This window comes from Chiloscyllium plagiosum, chromosome 16 (assembly GCF_004010195.1).
Source record: "Chiloscyllium plagiosum isolate BGI_BamShark_2017 chromosome 16, ASM401019v2, whole genome shotgun sequence".
NCBI classification, from domain to species: domain Eukaryota; kingdom Metazoa; phylum Chordata; class Chondrichthyes; order Orectolobiformes; family Hemiscylliidae; genus Chiloscyllium; species Chiloscyllium plagiosum.
Window position 1 is genome coordinate 31,249,589 of NC_057725.1, and position 23,349 is coordinate 31,272,937.

At 40.2% G+C, this 23,349-nt stretch overlaps 1 protein-coding gene across 1 annotated transcript in view; it reads left to right on the forward strand.

The window, feature by feature from the left end:
- lrrc56 (leucine rich repeat containing 56) overlaps positions 1-23,349 on the forward strand; it is a 126,199-nt gene that overhangs the window by 53,339 nt on the left and 49,511 nt on the right. Inside the window, exon 5 of the mRNA XM_043706406.1 lies at positions 5,838-6,035. Coding sequence (XP_043562341.1) covers positions 5,838-6,035 — 198 coding nt within the window. The remainder of the gene's footprint in view (positions 1-5,837; positions 6,036-23,349) is intronic.

Below are 23,349 nucleotides of genomic sequence, written 5' to 3' on the forward strand. Positions count from 1 at the left end.
AATGACTGCAGATGCTGGAAACCAGATTTTGGATTAGTGGTGCTGGAAGAGCACAGCAGTTCAGGCAGCATCCAAGGAGCAGCAAAATCGACGTTTCGGGCAAAAGCCCTTCATCAGGAATAAAGGCAGAGAGCCTGAAGCGTGGAGAAATAAGCTAGAGGAGGGTAGGGGTGGGGAGAAAATAGCATGGAGTACAATAGGTGAGTGGGGGAGAGGATGAAGGTGATAGGTCAGGGAGGAGGATGGAGTGGACAGGTGGAAAAGAAGATAGGCAGGTAAGACAAGTCATGGGGACAGTGCTGAGCTGGAAGTTTGGAACTAGGGTGAGGTGGGGGAAGGGGAAATGAGGAAACTGTTGATTCACTCGATCTATCCTGTCTATACCTGAGATATGCTTCCTTCTTTTTCTTCACCAAACCCTCAATTTCTTTAGTCATCCAGCATTCCCTATATCTACTAGCCTTTCCTTTCACCCTGACAGGAATATACTTTCTCTGGAGTCTTGTTATCTCATTTCTGAAGGATTCCCATTTTCCAGCCGTCCTTTTACCTTTGAACATCTGCCCCCAATCAGCTTTTGAAAGTTCTTGCCTAATATAGTCAAAATTAGCTTTCCTCTAATTTAGAACTTCAACTAAATCACTATTTTAGAACTAATAGAATTATGGTCGCTGGCCCCAAAATGCTCCCCTACTGACACCTCAGTCACCTGCCCTGCCTTATTTCCCAAAAGTAGGTCAAGTTTTGCACCTTTTCTTGTACTAACATCCACAAACCAAATCAGAAAATTTTCTTGTACACACCAAACAAATTCCTCTCCATCTAAACCCTTAACACTATGGCAGTCTCAATCCATGTTTGGAAAGTTAAAATCCCCTACCATAACCACCCTATTATTCTTACAGATAACTGAGATCTCCTTCCAAATTTGTTTCTCAATTTCTTTCTGACTATTAGGAGGTCTATAATACAATCGCAATAAGGTGATCATCCCTTTCTTATTTCCCAGTTACATCCAGGGAAATTATTTGGGTGGATTTCCAGGAATATCCTCCCTCAGCACAGCTGTAATGCTATCCCTTATCAAAAACGCCATCCGCCTCCTCTCTTGCTTCCCTTTCTGTCATTCAGGTAGCATTTGTATCCTGGAACATTAAGCTGCCAGTCTTGTCCATCCCTGAGCCATGTTTCTGTAATTGCTATGATATCCCAGTTCCATGTTCCTAACCATGCCCTGAGTTCATCTGCCTTCCCTGTTAGGCCACTTGCATTGAAATAAATGCAGTTTAATTTATCAGTCCCACCTTGTTCTCTGCTTTGTCCCTGTCTGCCCAGACTGTTTGATTCACCTTTGTTCTCAACTGTACCAGTCTCGGATTGAAACCTTTTCTCACTTTCTTCCTCGGTCCCACCCCCCCACCTTACTAGTTTAAATCCTCCCAAGCAGCACTAGGAAATCTCCCTTCCAGTATATTAGTCCCCTTCCAATTTAGGTGCAATCCATCCTTCTTGTACAGATCACTTCTACCCCAAAAGAGATTCCATTGATCCAAAAATGTGAATCCTTCTCCCATACACCAGCTCCTCAGCCATGCATTTGTCTGCTCTATCCCCCTATTCCTACCCTCACTAGCTCGTAGCACCGGGAGTAATCCAGATACTACTACTCTTGAGGACATCCTTTTTAAATTCCTGCCTAACTGTCTGTAATCTGCCTTCAGAAACTCAACCTTTTCCCATCCTATGTCATTGGTTCCAATGTGTATAATGACCTCTTGCTGGCCCCTCGCTGGCCCCTCTCCCCCTTGAGAACATTTTGCACCCTCTCTCAGACATCCTTGATCCTGGCACTAGGGAAGCAACACACCATTCTGCTTTTTCGCTGCTGGCCGCAGAAATGTCTGTGTACCAATGAATAGCCATGAACTTTTTCCAGAGTAGGACAGTCCAAAACTGGAGGGCGTAAGTTTAAGATGAGAGGGGAAACTTTTAAAAGTGACCTGAGGTGCAACTTTTTCACGCATGAATGTAGTGCATGCATGGAACGAGCTGCCAGAGAAAGTGGTGGAGGTGGATACAATTACAATATTCGACAGGCATCTGGATGGGTATATGAATAGAAGGGTTTGGAAGAATATGGGCCAAATGGTGGAAAATGGGACTAGATCAGTTCAGGAAACCTTGTCAACATGGACGAGTTGGACTTAAGAGTCTATTTCTGTGTTGGATGACTATGACAAACATTGAAAAACTGTGTCTTTTTTTCAGCAATACTCAATCTTCCCACATTCTCTGGATGTAAGCAATCACCAGATTGGATATAACAAGGGGCAGGGATGTTTAGACATCCAGCACATTGTGCCACATGATCAGTGGGCTATGGGATTTTGTGATGTTGTCGCATGTTAAAAATAAGATACTGCATTACCTCCAAATAAAATACTGTGGATGCTGGGTATCCAAAATAGAAAAATACAGAAAATGCCAGAGGATACTCAGTAGATCAGGCAACTCCTATAAATAAAACAAAACACTGGTTATTGAAGATTTGAAACAAAAACAGAAATTGCTGGAGAAACTCAGCAGGTCTGGCAGCATCTGGGAGAAGATCAGGCAGCGTTGTGTGTGAAGACAAACAGAGCTAATGTTTTAGGTTGATGTCCAGAGTTCAGATGAAAGATCTACAGATGTTCTATAAACAGCAAACCAAAACATTTGTTGTTTTAAATGTGCTATGCACATATTTGCTGTTAATTATCATAATAATTTGGGAATGCCTAATTGCAATAATGCTTAGAATTTTGACTCTGATTTTTGAATCATTGTGGCTAGACGTTATAGTTTGTCAAGTTGTGCAGAGAATAACAAGTGTCTGTGATTCTGTTACAAATGCTGGAAAGTATCCTGAAATAGGCAACCAAAAATCTAAGTAGTTTACAAGCTTGAGATAATATGCAGTTCACTCTGACTGCAAATGCTAACTGCTGTTTCACAATAAAAGGTCTGAATTATTCATCTGTGAATTTTTCCAGTTGTTTTGGTGCAAAATGAACTCTGTATTTTGTCACTACTTTTGTAGGTTTCCCTTCCTGACATTACTGTAGTTGCTGAGTTTAATTCTGTCTGCTACTCTCTATGATCTTGCAGAGGAATGGGCTGTTTCACTGGGTTCTGTTACTAAATTAATACCATTAATAAGGTGAGATAACCAAGTGAGAGAAAGAGAAATAAAATTCTTGGGGGAGGGGTTTTTCAGCATAACAAGTGAGTTCATAGAATGATTTAATTGTAGAGGATGAGAGATGACCATTTGGTCCATCATTCCTCTGAAGGATCCTTGAAAGAGTTAACCAATAAGTTCACTTCCCTTATCCTTTCCCTGCAGCTCTGCACAATTTTCCTTTTCTAAATATTTACCTAATGCCCTTTTCAAAGTTGCTTTGCAACTTGCTTCCACATTTGTTTCAGGCCGTGCTCTCCTGATCATTAATGTAGAGAAATGAGGTATGATTTACTTGAACTGTCGAAAATGATTTTTTAAAAACTTCGTTCATTCATGGGATGTGAGCATCATTGACAATGGAAGCATTTATTCCCATTCCTAAATGCCATCATGAAGGTGTTGTTAAATTGTCTTTTATGAACCTGCTGCAATTATGTGATGTAGGTACACACAAAGTGTTACTAGGAAGGGAGTTTTAAAATTTTTAACCAAATTCCTTTGAAAGAGTGGATGGGTTGTTAATTGAGCGAGCTGCTTTGCCTCAGATGGTTTGAAGCTTCTTGATTGTTGCTGATGCTGCACTCATCCAGGTAAATTGAAAATATCCCATCAACTCCTGACTTGTATATTGTAGATGATGGGCAAGTTTTGGGCAGTTGAGAGATCAGATGCTTGCCATAGAACTCTCAGCTGGGAGAGTCCAAATCATCATCTCCCAGACTATACACAACCTCATCACCATCACAACCTGACTTCCCCGGTTGATCTATCATCTTGGCCTGCTCCTGCCCAGCCAAACTCATCTCTACATACCTTGGCACTGTCCTATCCTCCCTGGTCCAGGAACTCCCCACATACATTCGGGACATCACCCATACCCTCCAACTGCTCCATGCTTTTGTTTCCCCGGCTCCCAACGCCTCATCTTCACCATGGACATTAGGTTCCTATACACATATGTCCGCCATGACTAAGCCCTCAAAGCCCTCCATCTCTTCCTATCCCCTCAACCTAACCAGTACCCTTCCACTGACACTGTCATTCGTTTGGCTGAACTGGTCCTCACCCTCAATTTCTCCTTTGAATCCTCCCACTTCCTCCAGATCAAAGGGATAGCCATGGGCACCCACATGGGCCCCAGTTATGCCTGCCTCTTCGTTGGCTACGTGGAACAGTCCATTTTCCAAAGCTACACCAGCACATTCCCTACCTTTTTCTCCAGTATCTTGATGACTGTATCGGCACCACCTCATGCTCCTACGCGGAAGTTGAACAGTTTATCAACTTCACTAACACGTTGCCCCACAACCTTAAGTTCACCTGGACCATCTCAGACATCTCCCTCCCCTTCTTGGACCTCTCTATCGCCATTAGTAGTGACTGACACAACACAGGCATCTACTACAAACCCAGCGACTCCCAGAGCTACCTGGACTACACCTCCTCCCACCATACCTCCTGTAAAAACACTTTCCCTTATTCCCAATTCATCCGCCTCTGCTGCATCTGCTCCCAGGAGGATCAGTTCCACCATAGAACCTACCAGATGGCCTCCTCCTTCAAACACCATAATTTCCTCTTCCATGTGGTTGATGACGCCCTCTAGAGCATCTCATCCACTTCCTGTACCTCTGCCCTCGAACCCCACCTCTCCAACTGCAACAAGGGCAGAGAACATCTCCGGGACACACACACAAAAAACACCACCACCCTGAACGTTTTAACTCCCTCTCCCACTTCGCCAAGGACATGAGGTCATGGGCTGCCTCCACCGCCAAACCTTTACCACCTGATGCCTGGAGGAAGAACGCCTCATCTTCCGCCTTGGGACCATCCAACAACACAGGATCAATGTGGATTTCACTAGTTTCCTTAGTTTCCCTCCCTGACCTTATCCCAGATCCAGTCTTCCAACTCAGCATCATCTCTTGACCTGTCCATCTTCCTTCCCACCTATCCGCTCCATCCTTCTTTCTGACATATCACCTTCACCCCCAACTTCATCTACCTATCGATTCTCAGCCACCTTCCCTCCCCAACCCCACCCCCCTCTCCCATTTATCTCTCAGCCCCTTTGGGCTACCCCCTCATTCCTGATGAAGAGTTTATGCTAAAAATGTCAATTCTCCTGCTCCTCGGATGCTGCCTGACCAGCTGTGCTTTTCCAGCACCACACTCTTCAACTTAGAACTCTCAGCCTCTGCTCTTCAGGTTACAGTATTTACGTGGTTTGTCCAGTTAGGTTTCTGGTCAATGGTAATGCCCTGACGTGATGGATCTTGTTTGCGGTGCATGGTAATTGATTGTCAAAGCGAGATAGTGAATTTCTTTTGTTGTAGATTTTCTGGGACTTGTGTGGTGTGAATATTACTTGCCACTTATTAGCCCAAGTCTGAATGTTGATGGTAAAAGTTGATAGAATGGATAGAGAGAACTATTTTATCTAGGGGTGGGCTTTTAGTTTAAAGAGGTCCCATTTGAAAATTACTGGTGATGTGGGTAAATGGGGTTGAGACAGTGATCACCTATTGTCTAGTTGGATGGAGGCATAATTTTAAGGAGTTGAATGGCCTACTTTTGTTCTACGAGTTACATTTTCTTATCTTTGCTGCAGGAACTATATGTGGCATATAACAGTATTTCAGATGTCAGCCCGGTGAGCATGTTGGAACACCTTGAAGTACTAGACCTGGAAGGGAACAACATTGATGATATTGTACAAATCCACTATGTAGCTCTGTGCAGCAAGCTGAACACACTCACACTGGAGGGGAACCCATTTTGCTCACGACAAAATCCAGGGATCCCTGAGGTAAAAGAGTAAATTGATGTTTTTCTGTGTGTACTGTTATCGTGTTATCTATTCCACATTATTTATGAAATGCCAACAAGAATAATCTTGTAAACAATAAGGTAAGAAAAACTTAGTAGGTCTGGCAGCATCAGTGGGGAGAAAGCAGAGTTAACATTTCGAGTCAAGTGACCTTTCTTTAGATCTGATGAAGAGTCTCCAAACTAAGTGTTAACTCCGCTTTCTCCCCACAGATGCTGCCACACCTCCCAAGTTTTTCCAGCAATTTCTATTTTTGTTTCAGATCTTGAAAACAAAGCTATAGCTGGTCATTTGGTGGTATAGAACTTGAGCATTGCTGAAAGAGGACATTTCATCAAAGCTTTTCATCTTGCACTCACCAGAACAATTCACAAGAAACATCATAGTAAAAGGAAAGAACATTTACGTTGTACAAGAGGAGAGTGTTGATTGGTTGCAAGTGGACTCTGAGGCATTGCCATAGAAAATTGACCAGTTAATGATGACTGATGATTAACTCCCAAGCTTTGTTTAAATTTTAAACCAGGCAGGTTGTTCCCAAACTTCTGAACTGCACTCAGGCTATTAACCCTTGAGTTGCTACTTTTAAAACATTGCAATTTCAGTGCTGGTTTTTAGTTTCATTATTCCATTGCAGTCAATCCTCTCATTAAAATTATTCTCTGAGAAGCTCCAAACTATGCAGTGCTCTTTTTACTGTTTTCTGTTTCTCCTGTTATTACTGTCTGCTACAATCATTGCTGTTACTTCTAAATACTCACTTATTAAAACTATATTTTAAAAATGTGGTGATTCCCATAACCCCTCCCCAAACCTGCATTATTTTACATCTTGTAACAATATCACATCCCTGTTCATGAATTGTCTATTAATATATAAAGGTGAGTTCAATATGAAAAATTCTGGTTGTCATATCAGGTTTCATTCAAATCAAAAGGTTCTCTGGTTCATGTATAGTATGAAGATGGTTTCGATGGGGAAGATCTTCATTTTGTCAGGTAGGTTTCGCTTTTTCTTAGGGAAAGGTTCTTGGAAATTAGCATTTTCAAGGAACATCAAATATTATTCTATACAATTCATATCTTAGCTGGCTTTTTAAGGTCATGTGGAATGCTGGAAGGCAGAGTTTGGACAATTTCTAAAACTAGTCTGTTGCTGCATTTTTGCAATAACTTTCTTCTTTGAAGCTTTTAAATGTTGGCTTTGTTGAATGCATTCTTGCTGAAGTACAGCTACACACCCTAGGACCTTAAAAATAAAATTGGCTGCAGTGATAGTGAATATAATCTTTGAAAGTTACCTGGATTCTGGAAAGGTTTCAGCAAATTGGAAAACAGCAAATGTAATGCCCCCATTCTAGAAAGGAAAGAGGTAGCAAAGCACAAAACTCTAGGTAATTTTCCTAACTGGTATCATTATGAAAATGCTGGAATTCATTTATTAAGGATGTATTAGTAAGACATTTAGAAAATCATAAAATATCAGAGTTAGCATGTCTGTATCAAAAAAAGGCTTAATTGGCAAAGTTATTAGAATTCTATGAGGATATTATGAATTAAATAGATAAAGGAAACGTATGAATTGGAAGCAGAAGTAGATCACTCAGCTCATTGAGTCCATGTCATCATTCAATAAAGTCATGGTCAATCTGATTACTCTACCTTTTCATCTATCCCAAAGACCTCTCAAACTCTTGCTTGCAAAGAATCTATTCACCCCTGTTTTAAAAATATTGAAGGACTTAGCTTCCACTAGCTTTGGAGGAAGAATTCGAAAGACTCATGACTGTTTGGGAATTCATGCACATGGAAAAATTATTGTTGAGCAATACTTCATAAGGTTTCACTGGAGTGGGAAACTGACGCCAAGGCTGAAGCAGTACAGTACTCATTAACATTTGAAGTATGTTTATTTGAAACCACGAGATGTAGAACATTTTGGATTTCCAAAAGGCCTTCAATAATACATCACATAAAAGATATTGCACAAGAAATATTTATATAAATGATTTGGATGTGAATATAAGAGGTTTGGTTACTAAGTTTACAAATGACACCAAAATAGGTTTTGTAGGGGACAGTGAAAAAGATTATCTCAGTGTACAACAGGACCTTGATCATTTGGGCCAAAGGGCCAAGGAGTAGCAGATGGAGGTTAATTTAGATAAATGTGAAGTGTTGTATTTTGGTAAGGCAATCAGCACAGGACTTATACAGTTAATGGTAGGGCCCTGTGGACTGTTAAACAAAGAGACCTAGGGGTAGATTAGATTAGATTAGATTACAGTGTGGAAACAGGCCCTTCGGCCCAACAAGTCCACACCGACCCGCCGAAGCGCAACCCACCCATACCCCAACCCCTACATTTACATTTACCCCTTACCTAACACTACAGGCAATTTAGTATGGCCAATTCACCTGACCTGCACATCTTTAGACTGTGGGAGGAAACCGGAGCACCTGGAGGAAACCCACGCAGACACTGGGAGAATGTGCAAACTCCACACAGTCAGTCGCCTGAGGCAGGAATTGAACCTGGGTCTCTGGTGCTGAGAGGCAGCAGTGCTAACCACTGTGCCACCGTGCCGCCCGTACAGGTGCATATTTCCTTGAAAGTGGAGTCGCAGGTGCACAAGGTGGTGGAATAAGGCATATGACACATTTGCCTTCAGTGGTCAGAACATCAAGCTTTGGAGTTGGTATGTCATGTTGCGGCTGTACAGGACATTGGCAAGGCCTCTTTTAGAATACTGCATATAATTCTGGTCATCCTTCTATCGGAGGGATGTTAAACTTGTGAAGGTTCAGAAAAGATTTACAAGTATGTTCCCAGGACTGGAGGGTTTGGATTATAGGGAGAGGCTGAATAGGCTGAGGCTGTTTTCCCTTGGAACTTCAGAGGGATATGAGTAACCTTTATAGAGGTTTATAAAATCTTGAGGGGCATAGATAGAGTAAATAGCCAAGGTCTTTTCTCCAGGGTGGGGAGTCTAAAACTAGAGAGCATAGGTTTTAGATGAGAGGTGAAAGATTTAAAAAGGACCTGAGGGTAACATTTTCACACATAGGGTGGTGCCAGAGGAAGTGGTGGAAGCTGGTACAACTCCAAAATTTAAAAAGGTATCTGATGGGTATATAAATAGGATGGGTTTAGAAGATATGATTCTCCTTCTCCTTTGATGCTGCCTGACCTGCTGCGCTTTTCCAGCAACACATTTTTAAGCTCTGATCTCCAGCATCTGCAGTCCTCACTTTCTCTTAGAAGATATGGGCCAAATGCTGGCAAATGGGACTAGGTAAGATTGGGATGCCTGGTTGATGTGGGCAAGTTAGACCGAAGGGTCTGTTTCTGTGTTGTATGACTCTATAAAGACTTCTTGTGTTGGAGTTAATCTATTAACCGAGTGAGAGGAGTGATAACTAACAGGAATTTGAGATAAATGGCTCACTTTCAGGTTGGCAAACTAACTATTGGGATGCCACAGGGATTGGTGCTGGGGTCTGAACCATTTGCAATCTATATTAAGAACTTGAATGATGGAACTACATTAGCTGATGCAAAATAGGAAAGCATGCAAGGAGAACATAGAATAGGATATCAATGGGTTTACTGAGTGGCCAACAATTTAGCAGATGGTGTTTAATGTATTAAAATTTGAGATTGTCCACTTTTACAAGAAAAATACGAAAGCTGAATGTTATTTAAATGAAATGAGACTGCAAAATGCTGTGAAAATGAGAAATTTGGATATTCCTGTACATGAGTAGCAGAAGCAGCAAGTTAGGAAATCAGATGGAAAGTTGTTTTTATTGAGATGGAATTGAAGTATTAAAGTAGAAAATCATGTATTTGTATACCATCTGTCACTACTTTGCCCACTCTTCTAGCCTATTTAAATCCTTCTGCAGCATCCCTGCCCCTCAACACTACCTGTCCCTCCACCAATCTTTATTACATCTGCAAACTTGAGCCTCAGTTCCTTCATCCAGATTGTTAATGTATAATGTGAATAGTTGTGGCTCCAACACTGACCCCTGTGGAATTCCAATAGTCACCAGCTGCCATCGTGAAAATGACTCATTTCCCACCACTCTGTCTTCTGTCAGCCATCCAATCCTCTATTTTGGTCCCTGATCTTATTTAGCAATCTCCTGTGTGGAACCTTGTTAAGGGCCTTCTAGTCCACTGGCACTCCTTTGCCTAACTTGCTTGTTACTTCAAAAAAATCTAACAGATTTGTCAGGCATGACTGCCCCTTGACAAAGCCCTGCTGACTCAGTCCTATTTTACCAAGCACTTCCAAGTACACCGCAATCACATCCTTAATAATGAACTCTCAAATCTTAGCAATGTCTGAGATTGGGCTAACCGCCCTATATTTTCCCACCTTTTGCCTCCCTCCTTTCTATTACGCGCGTGTTAGTTTAGTCATTTTCCAGTCATTTGGGAGCTTCCCTGATGCCAGTGATTCCTGAAAGATCACCACCAATGCCTTTTCAGTTATCTCCCAGAACCCTGGGGCATAGTCCACCTTCAGACCTGTCAGCTTCCCTAGCACCTTCTCCTTAGTCATAGCCATTCCACTCACCTCTGCCTCCTGACTCTGTTGAAGTTCTGGTGGGCTACTGGTGTGTTCCACAGTGAAGACTGATGCAAAGTACCTATTCAGTTCTTCCATCATTTCTTTGTTCTCCATTGCTACTTTTACAGCCTCATTTTTCAGTGGTCCGATGTCCACTCTTGCTTCTCTCTAATCCTTTTAGATATCTTTAAAAAAAATCTTAAAACTCTTTGAGTATTCTTTTATATTACTGGCTACATTACCGTCCTATTTCATCTTCTCCTGCATTATTGCTTTTTTAGTTGCCCTCTGCTGGGTCTTGGAGGCTTCCCAATCCTCTGGCTTCCTACAAATTTCACCACATTGTATGCTTTTTCTTTTGCTTGTCCTTGATTTCTTTTGTCAACCATAATTGCCTCAAACTCCCTTTTTAATATGTTGGGATGAATTCTGTAGGATGAATCTCTGCTGTGCCTCCTGAATTACCCCACAGAACCTCCTGCCATTGCTGCTGCACCATCCTCTCTGCTCGGCTCCCCTTCCAATCAACCCTGGCAGCTCCACAGAAATATCTCATAGATTACATACCTCTACATTTTGTTCCCCCAAACATGAATGGCTTTCTGCATCACAGTGTCATGGTTAGTTTGCTCATGTTGCTTTCACTGTCTTTAAAATAAGTTGAAAAAAATCTCTAACTTATTGACGAATTGCAAAGGTTGAAACTTCTGTATTCCCACCTTCCGGGTCCCCTTACTTACCTCACTAGCAGCATTATTCAGCTGGCCCTGACCACTGATCACATGAAATGACACTATCCTAAGGGGTGATTGCCTTCTGACACAAAGCATCTGGGTAACCTTCCCCTACCTTGATGTGTCACAGCATTTGCAGCTTGGTGTCCAGCTCAAAGGCCAAGCCAAAGCTCCTGTAGCTGAAAACACTTACTGCAAATGATTACCGTAGATCACACTGGCAGCCAAAGGCTCTCTCTAGCTGCAGTCTTGAACATCACCTGGTTTGTCAGCCTTAGTTCATTTTAATTAACTACTTATTATTTTATTCAATGATTTATTGTCCTTTTTTATTTATCTTAATTTAACCTACCATGAGGTTCCTGTACTATTTTAAACCTTAGCAAACGAATCGGCCATAACCATTTATGAGATGTTCATCAAGCAACTAGCTAGAAGCCAATTCCTATAGGCCAAAAACATGAGAAACACCAGAAGATAAAGCACTCCTTCTTCCACTCTATACTCCCCTAATTACCAAATTCCTAGCTCTTTGTGCTGAGTTGCACAGAGATGCCGAGCTTCATGTTTCTAAAGGAAAAGAACTCATTGATTCCATTTATAAAAAAAAATCAGCTTCGTCTGGATTTCTTATTCTGCTCACTTGAACTGCATCCTTGGTGAAGACCTTGTAAAATCCTGTTTAAGGCTGGGAAATTGAGAATTGAAACAGTGGATTTCAGTTAAATGTTAAACAAAAAATAACAACTAGACTTTTACAAAGAAACTAAGATTCCCTTGCTTATCAATTGCCAGGATTCAATCCAAATTGGAAAAGCTGGAGTAGGTTGCCTTTGAGCAATTGAGGTTGAAAGGAAATTTGATCTTGGAGTACACCTTATGACCGGTTTCGACAAAGTAGACAAGGGAAAGCTACTCACATTAACTAACTTATGAGGACTGAGAGACAAGAATTGGCAAAGGGATCTGAGAAAGAACTTTTTTTTTGTAATGAGTAATAATGACCTGGAACTCACTGAACATGAGGATGATAGAACTAGAGAAAGTCAATGATCTCAGAAGACCCGTTGATGGGATCTTGAAGGAAATAAACTTGCAGGGCCACAGGCATAGAGCAGGGAAATGGGAAAAACTGTTTTGCTTTACAGAAAGCCAGCAATGAATTGATGGGATGAGTGTCCCATCAAGGTGAATGACCAGTTAACAACATAGTGTAATGATGATTAAGGGAGGAATGCTGCCTAGTTCACTAGAACCACTCCCCTGTCCTTTTTCAACAGATGTGCTTTAACCACGATCAAGTTCAGGTCTCACTGTCTATATAGACCAGGGCTAATTTCAGTATTAGTTTTTCTCCTTTATTTTTCCCATTCAGTCTGCTATTAAACTGCCTGTTGTTTGATGACATGGTTTCTTGGATAATTTAGGTTGAAGTACTGAAACATTAGCTGATAAGTTAATAAGAAGCTCGACAAGATTTGGTCAGCGAAAGGAATTTAATGGTTATTAAATCTAAATTAGCTCTTAATTTTCTCTTTCTTTGTATTGTCACTATTTGACGATTTGAATTTTTGAATATTTGAATATTTTCAGAGACAATGCCAGTATGCTGTCTCTGGTTACTTTTAAGATTATTTCTTTGCAGATAGATATATCATCTCACAATTTATTCCCTCTGATTACATTGTATCTAATGCAGGTTATGTGATCCCTGTACAGTATATACCTCTGAGTCTTTTTAGAATATCAGTGTTCAGCATAAATGGATGATTGAAAGCTGTTTTCTAAGCAGCAGCAGATTGACTGTCATAGATTTTGAAAGGTTAGCTGGTATGCTTCATTAGAGTTGGAGGGTTTGGATATAATACTTTATTTCTGTCATTGAAGAAGGGCCAAATTCTTTTGAGTAGATCATCAGCTAAGTGGAACAGAAGACCACTGAAGAGCAGGGAAATCAGGATCTTTGTTCATTTGTAGAATGTGGACATTGTAAGCAAGGCTGACATTTATTGCGCCCCCCCTAATTAAACTTGAGAAGATGGTAGTGAGCAAGTGATTGAATTTCTGTAATCTATTGTGGTGAAGGTGTTCCCATATAGGCATTTCCAGAATTTTAGCCTGGTGATGATGATGTAATGGTACAGGAGTAGGAACAGAAATGGGCAATTTGCCATGTTCAGCCCACTCCACCACTTCTCATGATCATGGCTAATCCTATAACTTAATGTCGTGCTTCCACATTTTCTCCATATCTCTTAACACTTTTAACTTCTAGAAATCTTAAATGTATTTAGTGACTTTATGTCCACAATTTTCTGTGGTGGAAAATTCCACAGCTTCTCCACCCTCTGGGTGAAGATGTTTCTCCTCATATCAGTCCAAAATGGCCTGCCACATATCTTAAGACCATGAGCCCTGGTTCTAGATCCACCAACCACAATCAGAATTTTATATGCTTCAAAGAAACTCACCACTCATTCTTCTAAGGTCCAGTGAATACAGGCCCTAGTGGATGCAGTCTCTCCTGATACAATATACCAGCCATCCCAGTAATCAGTCTGGTAAACATTCACTGCACTCCCTTCAAGGCAATTATATCTTTTCTTTGGTAAAGAGAGAAAACCTACACACAATACTCCAGATTTGGTCTCACTACCTATAAAGCTGCAGTAAGGTTCCTAGCTCCTATACTTTAAACACTCTTGTAATGAAGGCCACGTATGATTTGCCTTCTTAACTGCTTCCTGAATCTGCATGCTTGCTTTCAGTAACTGGTGTAAAATGGTTCCTTCATTTTTCAATCATTTCCCAATCTATTACCACTTAAATATTACTTTGCCATTCTGTTCTTCCAACCAAAGCAGACAATTTCACATTTATCCACATTACAATTTAATCTGCTATAACGTGTTTCGTCAATGCAAATCTGCTATAATACGATTGACAAATTGGAGACACTGTTTCTAAAGCACAAACCTTTAAAGCATGTATTGATTATAACCCGATTCCAGCCCCACTAGCTTTAATGGGGTTGCTATTATGCGATTTTGTTTTAACATGGGATTGCATGAGAATGGAACTACTGCATTATAGCAGAACTGACTGTGTGCTGCATCTACAATGTATTTCTCTACTCACTCAACTTGCCCAAATCACCCTGAAGCCTTCTTCCATTCCCCTCATCACCACATTCCCACCTAGTATAGTGTCATCTATTATGGTGAACGTGGTCCCGTATAGGCAGTTCTGAAATTTTAACCTGATGACGAAGAAGTAAGAGTATATATAGGAGCTTAGAAATAGGAACAGGAGTAGCAATTTGCCACATCCAGCCCACTCCACTGTTCATAACGATCATGGCTCACCCTATATCATACTCCCACTCCCTCCCCATGATCGACATGATTGTGTCATCAGCAAACTTGGAAATATTACAAAAAGATCCTTCGGTCCAACTTATCCATGCCGACCAGATATCCCAACCCAATCTAGTCCCACCTGCCAGCACCTGGCCCATATCCCTCCAAACTCTTCCTATTCATATACCAATCCAGATGCCTTTTAATGTTGCAATTGTACTAGCCACCACCACTTCCTCTAACCTTTGCGAACCAGTCTCCCATGGGGAACCTTGTTGAATGCCTTACCAAAGTCCATATAGATCCTATTTACCGCTCTGCCCTCATCAATCCTCTTTGTTACTTTTTCAAAAAACTCAATCAAGTTTATGAGACATGATTTCCCATGAACAAAGCCATGTTAACTATCCCTAATCAGTCCTTGCCTTTCCAAATACATGTACATCCTGTCTCTCAGAATTCCTCAAACAACTTGCCCACCACTGACATCAGTTTCACTGCTCTATAGTTCCCTGGCTTGTCCTTACCACCTTAAACAGTGGCATCACGTTAGCCAACCTCCAGTCTTCCGGCACCTCACCTGTGACTATCGATGATACAAATATCTCAGCAAGAGGTCCAGCAATCACTTTCCACAGAGTTCTAGGGTACACCTGATCAGGTCCTCACTGAGGATTTATCAGTTTTCAATCCCATTACTTTTTTTCCAATTTCCTTCAATGTCTCCTTTTGAAAAGACTTTGCTTCCCTCGAGCCTCTGAGAATTTATTGTGTCTTCTTCTGTGAAACAGAATAAAAATAGTTTTTTTAATTATTCTGTCATGTCCTTGTTCTCCATTATCCATTCTCCCATTTCAGACTGTAAGGGTCCTACAATTGTCTTCACTAATGCTTTGCATCTTACATATTTCTAGAAACTCTTATTGTCCACAGTTATTCAAGTTTTTGCTCATACTCAATGTTTCCCCTCTGAATCATCTTGGCCCTCCTTTGCTGAACTATAAACTGCTCCTTAATCATCTCTGACTAACACAATTGCTCTCCAACTGTGATATCCATCTTCCTTTGTGCTATAACCCCAAACATTGGAAAGATTTCTCCTATTCTACAAATACTTCAGTTTTAATAGGGCTCTTTGTCATATTCAGCCAAAAGTAGTCAAGGGCGATCACTTATTTCACCTCTGAAATGTAGTTGCTTTGTCCATATTTGTACCAAGGCTGTTAGGAGCCCAGCCTGAACACTGGTAACCAGATTATTGTTGAATATGGCTCTTAATGGGACTGTTGATGATCTCTCACATCACTTTGCTGTGACTGAAAGTAGACTGGTATGATGGCAGTTGGCTGCAAAACGTTTGTTCTGCCTTTAATGGGTAAGAGATACCTAGCCAATTTTTCACTTTGCCAAGTAACCGTGAGCTATCTTGGAAAAACTGGGATTGGAATATGGAAAAGTACTGTAGAGTTTTGAACTGATGTGTTGGTTTTAGTGATGGAGGAGTCTGGAATGTCAAATAAAAAGTATTATTGTAAATAATACTATACCAGGTTGTTGCTGGATTAGTCTGTGGGACAGTTGATCCAAATTTTGTCAAGTTCCTAGACGATAACTGGGTGGACTTTGCAGGCCAAATGCTGCTTTTGTCGTGTCTGAATCTGAAGTCTCAATTGATGTGGCTGGTTAATTTTTAATTGTATTTTGTTGTGGGTTTAGTACAACTGTACAGCCATTCCGTATGAAACTATGATGAGTTAACCATTTTGATGTGAGTCTGAAATCACATGCAGGACCTGGACCAAGTAAGGATTCCTTCCCTAAAGGACATAAGTAAATCAAATAGAATTTTGACAATCTTTCATGGTCACCCTTCATGCTACTTGTTTTTTTTTAATTTGAGATTTTATTAAAGTAAATAAATTGCTAGCTGCCTTGGTGAGATTTAAATTTGCATGTTTGGATTATTACACTAGTAGTTGTCCCCATGCACTCTGATGTCGAACACAGTGGTTTGGCAATGGCCGGTTTAGTTGAAAATATTCTCAAAATGGAGGTGTATTATTTTCCTGTCTTGATTGTTTGAGAATTGTTGTATCTGTCTCATCTCTATGAATTTCCTTTATAAATAAATTGATGTAGAATTTTTATTCATGTGAAAGTAGGTAATATTTCAGTGAATGACCTTTTTTGAATTATTAATCAGATTGCACTGATAGCCTTCACTTTTATTGCCAGCTGTAATAAGAAGGAAATTATTGGATAAAAGGGATTAAGTATGAAGTTACTGATCTTCACTTCATATGCAGTGTGTAGCAGAGAAAAACTGGCTGCTTTATATATATATATATATGACATTTAAGTATAAAATTAATAAATACATTGTTGCAAAATTTTCATGAATATGCTTATAGTACAGAGTTTCTGTGTTTTCTTATTATTCATGATCAAAGACTTTTCATGTGTGACATTAGTGTGTTTTCTGACACACCAGTTCAATGTCCTAACTTATATACAGGGTTACGAACGCCCAGCTTATGAACACCCAAACTTATGAACTGACCTCCGTAAAGACTATTTTCTAAAATCTAGCTACATACAATGGTTCATACAAACGAACAGGCAGACAACTTTGTGCGACACTCAAAACACTGCACGTTTTCAGTGGTTCGTCGGCCCACTTGACAACGCCCCTGGACATCCAAGTACTTTAGATGACCTTCACCCCAATGTAAAGGTTATCTTTTTGCCACACAATACCACATCACTACTTCAGCCAATGGATCAGGAAATCATGGCCTCCTTTAATGCAGAGAGGTTCACCAAAGTTTACCGGATAGTTGCCGATGGACTCAGCTACCACAAGGCCATTTCTAATGAGAAAAAGAAAAGCTCTGTTCAAGCCACTCCTGATGTTTACTTGAAGAAATTGACTTCAGAAGTAAATTTCCGCTCTCCAACAGCGGAATCAGACCCTGACTCTCCAGCACCAGGCCCATTCTCTCCAGCACCAGGCCCATCCTCTCCAACGAGGTAAAAACAATGACTGCAGATGCTGGACACCAGATTCTGGATTAGTGGTGCTGGAAGAGCACAGCAGTTCAGGCAGCATCCAAGGAACAGCGAAATTGACGTTTTGGGCAAAAGCCCTTCATCAGGAATAAAGGCAGACAGCCTGAAGCGTGGAGAGATAAGCTAGAGGAGGGTGAGGGTTGGGAGAAAATAGCATAGAGTACAATAGATGAGTGGGGGAGGGGATGAAGGTGATAGGTCAGGGAGGAGAGGGTGGAGTGGATAGGTGGAAAAGAAGATAGGCTGGTAGGACAAGTCCGGACAAGTCATGGGGACAGTGCTGAGCTGGAAGTTTGGGACTAGGGTGAGGTGGGGGAAGGGGAAATGAGGAAACTGTTGACGGTCCACATTGATGCCCTGGGGTTGAACTGTTCCAAGGCGGAAGATGAGGCGTTCTTCCTCCAGGCGTCTGGTGGTGAGGGAGCAGCGGTGAAGGAGGCCCAGGACCTCCATGTCCTCGGCAGAGTGGGAGGGGGAGTTGAAATGTTGGGCCACGGGGCGGTGTGGTTGATTGGTGTGGGTGTCCCGGAGATGTTCCCTAAAGCGCTCTGCTAGGAGGCGCCCAGTTTCCCCAACAACAGCCGAATCATCCAATTAATAAAGTCGTCATAATTATTAATTAAGGCCCCTTCCAGTATGTAAGACATCAGTTGGAAGGAGAGTAAGTGTTAACCTTTAATCACTATCTTTTCCTTTCTATCTAAACAGTTTAAGAAATGTTTCTTTAATTTTTTTGTGTGTATATAGGTACAATCTCTCTCTCTCTCTCTCTCTCTCTCTCTCTCTCTCTCTCTCTCTCTCTCTCTCTCTCACACACACTCACACTCACACACACACAGTCTGTCACTCTTTCAATTATAAATACTTTATTGTAGTTACATTTATTACTGTATTCTTATATTTAAGATGTTTTAGGTAAAATTTATCCTATATTCTAAGACAAATATCTGACTAGTTGACACTAGATGTGAACTGTACATATTCACTTACGGTTTCGATTTGCATACAAATTCGACTTACAAACAGCCTTAAAAACAGAACTCATTTGTAACCTGGGGACTTCCTGTATTTCCAGCATCAGGTTTTTATAATTTAAAAACAAAGAAGATTACACACTTGCACCAGAGGTTATGGTGAAAGAGAGGGAAACACACACACACACACACACTTTCATGCTGTCTGACTCTCACTCTCTCACACATGCGCACAAACTTGCATTATCACTCACACACACACATTAGATAGAGATATGGGGAAAGACAATGAAATTAATAGTTGTAAAGATTTTGGTATCTTTTAATTCAAAATGAAGGTCTGGAAAAAGCGGCGTATGTTAAATTGGTTGTGACGCATCCTATAGTTAAAATGCCTGGAGGTCAGCTCTCAGGTAAATTTGAAGATTGAGTAGGTTGGAAGAGAGCCTTTTTCCCAATTTCAAGTTTTAGCTTTTTTAAGTTGGCTGTGGCTGGTTCAGTGGCTTTTCAGATGCTCTTTCTCATGGTGTATCTGATCAGAATAGCTTCAACTGTTATTTTTAAAAAGGCAGATCGCAAACATGGCTATCTTAAGCATGTGCCTTATTATGAGCCCACCTATCACTTTCTAAAGCATCAGAGTGAATTTGGCTTGCACATCCTGTTTTGCCACTGAAGTTCTTTGTAATAGAGTGAAATATTCAATTCAAAGGTTTCTTTGAACACCTTTGAGGAAAGGTACTGTTTTGATTATTCTGTGGTCCAGAGTGAAGTAGAAAGATGGAACAATCAATGTGTGATCATTTTGTTCTGATAGCAGTTCATCCTCAACCAAGAGACCTGAGAATTTCACAAGTAGCTGTATAAGATGATGCTTCTGAAGGGGTTATGTGTTCAGTTTTGTGTTACATTGAGACCCACCCATTTTGTTGATGTTATACATATTCTTTGGATGGAGCAGATGTATCCTGTACAGCTTCCCAGATTATGCCTGACTAATGATAGTATTGCTATCATGTAATAAATCATCTTATTAACTAAGAACATTAACTCTGTAAGGACTCTATGATGGTGTAAATCTGCCACTGATCATTAGACAGGCTATAGACAAAGTTCAGACAAAGGAGAATTGATCACAACAAACAAACTCAAATAAATCTTACTATGAACCACATACTGGAAGAAGTGTCGTATATCATGATGTGTCTGCAGTAACAATCAGACAATCACTGTACAATCACAGTAAGTTTGAAAGTTCATATTTTAATTAGGTATTTGAATTGAGTTTAATGTCTGTCTGCAGCCGATATTGGCAAAGTCAAGTGATGTGTTGTCTGCTTTTTTAAAAAGCTGTTAGGTTAATTTTAAAAGCATAGTTTTAAAGTTTGTAATATCTTCATTCTTGTACTGGGCATAAATGTGTTAATTTATAAATTTAAGATAATGATGTAAATTAGTTAGACTTATTACTTAAAATCAATAAATAAACCAAGTGAATTTTATGAAACTTGTTAGATGTATAAAGCAAGATTAGATGGTGATGGCAATATAGGAGGTGTGCACTACCTGCAGCTGGGTAATGTTTGTGATCCCAGGCAACCACCTTTGCAGCAAATTTTAACCATCTTTTTGGATGGTAGAATCAATAGGACTGACTTTTGTTCCAATTTCAAAATAGCAATAAATTGTGCAATTTACAGATACAGAGAGACAATATTGCATACAGAAGTTAAATATTAAGATGCAATGATGATTTGACTCAGCTAGTAGTTCACCTAATTCTGGCCAGAGTCTAATTTGAGCACTGAATTTTGAGTGTTTTAAAAATAAGATTTTAAATCTGAGCACAATAAGTTTGTTTAGTATGAAATATGGTGAAAGAGAAACAATTCTGAAATTTGCCCTGTAAAACCTGTATATTGCAGCCTGAGCTTGAGTTCGATTGAAATTCTCTGCTGTTAGCTGAGGAAGAGCAGGAGAATTCACAGAGTGTCTTGGCCAGCATTTGTCCCACAATCATCACCATACAAAACAATAAACAGGCCATTCATCCCATGTGTGTTATGTGATCTTACTGTCTACTGATCTTGTAGTCTATTGCCCTCTAAAAGTTAATTCTTTGGATGTGGTGACCTTTGAGATATTTTGTGGACTTAATTTGTATCTAAATTGAATTAGATTATTTCCTACCTGTACTACTAAATAAGACACCTCAATAATTAATGGGAGTAGTTATTTAAAAAAAATCATATATACTAGATACATAGATGAAGGAATGGGACAATTATTTGGATCACTCGTTCACAAAACCAGCAGAGGCATGATGGACTAAATAATTTCCTTCTGTGTGAATAATACTATGATAGTGCTGTAATATTAAGATTAAAAACTGAATTGTTTTACTTTAGCAGGCTTCAAAATGATCAGGAACAAAATGTATTTATCTAGTATCAATCAACAACTGAGCTGTAATAGCCTGTCAGATATCCATTCTTGGAGGAGGAACAACAACCAGTTGTATTTTTGTGGTACTTTAAATGTAACAAAGCCTATCCAAGACCTACACAGTAGCATTTTAATGGCAAATTTGACAATGAAACATCGAAAGAGATACTAGGGAACAAAAGCTTGACTAAAGTGACAAATTCTAAGGAACATTTTAAAAGAAATTTGATGTAGGTTTAGAGAGGGAACTTCAAGTGTAAAGCCTTTTCAGCTGAAAGTATAGCTGCCACTGGTGGAACAATCAAAATCAGGATTCTGGTGAGGTCAGAATTGGAGAAGTGCCTACATCTCAGGGCTGCAGTGTTGGAAGAGATTACATAGATAGCGAGATATGAAGCCATATAGGAATTTGAGAACAGGAGTGATGGTTTTAAATAGAGATATTGCTGGTCTGGGAACCAGTGTAGGCCAGCAAGTTACATGATAGGTGAATGGAACTTTGTGTGAATTAGAATATAGGCAGCAGACTTTTGTATGAACTCAAATTTATAGCATAAGAAATTGCACAGTATAACCTTTTTGGGCAGTCAACATTGTGTTTCTTGTAATGCAGATGTGACTTCAGGGTTGTCCCTAATGCTGTTATGTTGTCGCCTGCTGCAGCTGACATTATATTAATCTCGACATGTTTCAACTTTCAGCATAACTGAGTTTGAATAAGTAGCATATTTCTTGGATGCCTCATTTTCAGCCTCTGATCATCAGTATACTTTTTGAATGGAGGTGTGAGCAACCTCTACTGGAAGAATACTAATGAAGCTGCTCATTAGTGCATTTTAAGCAAATTCAAGGCAAAAAATAGTTTATTTTGTTCTTGTTTCAATCACTTCAAGGCTACTTTTATTCTCTTTATCAATCTTAATTAGACATCACTTTGTTTTGTTTCCTACTTTGTTCAAGTGACTGCTGGACAAACACATAGACGGCAGTAAATTTGAGGGATGTGTAGGTTAGGTTGTTCTTAGATTAAATAAATGCTCTGTACAACATTATGGGCCAAAGGGCCTGTACTGTGCTGTACTGTTCTAGGTTCTTCTTTCTCTCCATACCACGTTAAAAGAAGGCACTTTAGCTTGCAGACATCTCCTAGGTACCTTTACTGTATTTTTCAAACCAATCCACAAGGAGGCAATCTTGATTAATGCAGAACTGTCGTCGTTTGCACCCACCTCACTCAAGAGCATGTAAAAATTCATGCAAGTGGCCCTTTGAAAGGGTGATACACTCATTGTTTGGAATGGAATGCAATCTGTACTAATGTGCCTCCTGGCTTGCTATTATCACATGACCTCTACCATCAGTCACTGACTGGAGACTACCATCTTGCAGCAAGTTTCAATAAGCAAAATGGTCAAAGAAGGCACATGCTCAATGCTTTTAACACTAACAGCTGTTTAAAGATTGGTCTCTAGCAAGTGTGGGTGTCACTTTAGTGGAGTGCTTTAGATACTGGTTCTGTTTTCAAAGATTCCATGCTAAACTTCTGCCTGGGGAATGCTGAAATGTTCCAATACAAGCTTCAGAAACTGACAACATTTTGTCTGATAGAGAAAAAAAGAACTGCAGATGCTGGAAATGAAAAACAAAAACAAAAGTGGTTGGAAAAACTGAGCAGATCTGGCAGCATCTGTGGAGAGAAAGCAGAGTTAAAGTTTTGAATCCAGTGACCCTTCTTCAGAGCCAAAATGTTAACTTGCTTTCTCTCCACAAATACAGCCAGGCCTGCTGAGTTTTTGGCATTGTCTGTTATGCATTCCTGCTACATTTGTCTGCCATGCCCCCGAGAAGTCTTATTTATGTCTTTTACTTTGCTGTTAGTATAGAGGATCAATTTCTTCCCATTAACACTTCAATTTACACAATTTTACATGTTTTTCTCCAACTTCACTATTAACAACCCCTTGTGTTTTACACTGGGCATCTGATAAAAGTATGTAAAAAAAAAAATCATTTTCCAGTACCTGTTGATCTTGCAGAGTCCTCCTTACTAACCTTTGGGGCTAATGACAAAATTGGGAGAGCTGTCTCACAGACTAGTCAAGGAACCCATGATGTGGGGGAGCTGGTGTT